Here is a 2,498-nt window from a genome sequence, read left to right as displayed (position 1 = left end):
TGCTCATAATCAATAATATTTGACTAAGTACATACCTATTTTTGTTTTTTTTTTTTCCTATATAAGAGAGTGTAGTAGATTCAAAGTTATAAATATTTTAGTTCCGTATTCATCTCATCCCATAATTAAAAAACCCTTTCATGTTCATTAGACACAATTTCATTTATGGCGAATTTCACTAAGTAGATACCTAATTTCATGTTCATTTTCTTGATGCAATTTACAGCAAATTAAATGGGGGAAAATACCGCAACAACAACTGTAACAGGAAGCATAATAAAAGCAGACCAAACATCCATAGAAGAGATAACAGAGGAATGTATTGGTCAGATAAACCCTACTCAGATCTTCCAATCAATCCTGGCCTCCATACCTGCCTTTTTTGACAGCCAACAAACATACATCAGCATATTTTCTAACGCTCAACCATCATGGCACTGCACCAACAACACTAATTCATCATGTATCTCCAATAAATCCAACTTATGCTCCCTTACATCCACCGATTGGGCTTGGGATTCTGGAAACCTTGTGCACACTTCCATTATTTCAGAGTGGAATCTCGAGTGTGCTAACTCGTTTATCACCGGCATGCCTTCAACTTCCTACTTTGTTGGCTGCCTAATTGGTGGTTTAGTGTTGTCTACATTTGGTGATTCGTTTTTAGGCCGAAAAAAACTTTTGTGCCTTTCATCTTTAGTCATGTCTCTGGCTGCACTCGCCTCTGGATTTTCACCAAACATTTGGGTTTATTCGGTATTTCGATTTCTAAGCGGAGTTGGTCGCGCTTCTCTTGCCATCACAGCTCTGGTTTTGATTACAGAGCGTGTGGGCAAAAGGTGGCGACCAACAATGGCTATGGTCGGGTTCACTCACTTCTCATTAGGAATACTAGCATTGACTGGTATAGCCTATTTAACCAGAAGATCTTCATGGAGAGTATTGTATTTATGTACTTCTGTCCCAGGAATAGTATGTTCTATAATGTGTTATTTCCTTCTCTTAGAATCCCCAAGATGGTTGTTTATGCAAGGTCGAGATGAGGAATCCATGGATATTTTGCGTAAGCTAGGAACCCTAAAAAAGGATTCTAAGATCAACATTCCCCAAAAGAATTCAAACAATACAAGCCCATTTGCATCCCTCAAGATTCTAATCAAGAAAAGATGGGCATTAAAAAGATTATTAACATCTGTGATTTTATCATTTGGAATTGGTCTAATGTACTTTGGTATGTTTTTAGGGGTGGGAAATTTAGGGTTCAATATCTACTTAAGTTCGACATTTAGTGCATTACTATCTTTAGCCTCTTATCTAATAACTTTCCTCTTTTGGATTCCAAGATGTAATAGAAGATTGTCATTACTTGGGTTCTGCATAATTGGTGGATCAACAAGTATAGTATTTTCAGTCCTAGGAAAACATCACAAGGGTTTGACCATGGGAATGGAGTTAGTCTCTCTGTTTTGTGCCTGTATGGCATACAATCTGGTGTTGATGTATACAGTGGAGCTGTTTCCGACCTGTGTAAGAAACTCGGCCTCGTCGTTGGTTAGGCAAGCAATGATTTTGGGGTCAGTTTTTGATCCAGTTCTGATTTTATTAGGGAGGAAAAATATGATGTATTGTTATGGTGTATTTGGAGTGACAATGCTGTTTTCTGGGTTCATGGTTGTTTTCCTTCCAGAGACAAGAGGAAAGGTGCTGTGTGATACCATGGAGGAACAAGAGTTTAGGGATCAAAGAACTGAGTCAAAAATTTGATCTTTTTCAAGCTGACTATTTGTGTTAGCTAGGAAAGCTGCATATCAACAGCATCTTATTCCGGCTATGCATAATCTCCGTATCTTCTGGGACATACTTTTTCTATGTTTAAGTGTTATGTTATTTTGTAATCTTGTTTCCTTTATATTTATACTGTTCTACGTTATCTTAAATCATTTTTTTTATCATACATACTAATATAAATTTTAGAAAATGACAAAATTAATCTAATTACTTAGAAATTGATTTTTTTTTAATTTAAAGCTAAATTAGGTAAAATATTTATATAAGTTAGCAATTCTATATTTTTAACCTAGAATTTGATATATTATATTGAATGGAAAAGTGATTTATTCAATAAATAATTTAAAAAAAATCAGTATTTGATTTTTTACTTTAAAGAAGTCGTGTACTCGATAAATTTAACCACGAAAATATATACTTATAATATTCTTTAAAGTTATATATTTATATATTGTCATACAAAAATTCTTTCATTACACGAGTTTCTATACTAGTTTTTCTATATAAGCATAGGTTAAGGTGTTCAACGGGGCAGATCGGCCCAATGGGTTAAGGGTCTGGTCATCTTTAATGGGTCATTAGTAGAGAAAGTCATGAAAATTTGAAATACTTAAGCAAAAAAAAAATAAAAATTAATTAAATAAACTAAATTTTAAATTTATTCCAAAAGTAAGCGTGAAATTCCCAAACCTGAGGTTAAGGCTGTTCGC

General features: G+C 34.3%; 1 protein-coding gene across 1 annotated transcript; it reads left to right on the top strand.

Moving 5' to 3' along the window:
- The first annotated feature begins 234 nt into the window (after positions 1-234).
- LOC130805555 (organic cation/carnitine transporter 2-like) lies at positions 235-1,848 on the top strand. The gene has a single exon (XM_057670332.1). It carries the CDS (start codon positions 235-237, stop codon positions 1,762-1,764), a length of 1,530 nt encoding a protein of 509 aa, XP_057526315.1. The 3' UTR covers positions 1,765-1,848.
- The last annotated feature ends 650 nt before the right edge of the window (positions 1,849-2,498 follow it).

Source organism: Amaranthus tricolor, chromosome 2 (genome assembly GCF_026212465.1).
Source record: "Amaranthus tricolor cultivar Red isolate AtriRed21 chromosome 2, ASM2621246v1, whole genome shotgun sequence".
Taxonomy (NCBI): domain Eukaryota; kingdom Viridiplantae; phylum Streptophyta; class Magnoliopsida; order Caryophyllales; family Amaranthaceae; genus Amaranthus; species Amaranthus tricolor.
This window is presented reverse-complemented; position numbering and strand designations above follow the sequence as displayed.

Coding starts and splice junctions, on each gene's coding strand:
- LOC130805555 (XM_057670332.1), top strand. CDS start 235: ATGGGGGAAAATACCGCAACAACAACTGTAACAGGAAGCATAATAAAA.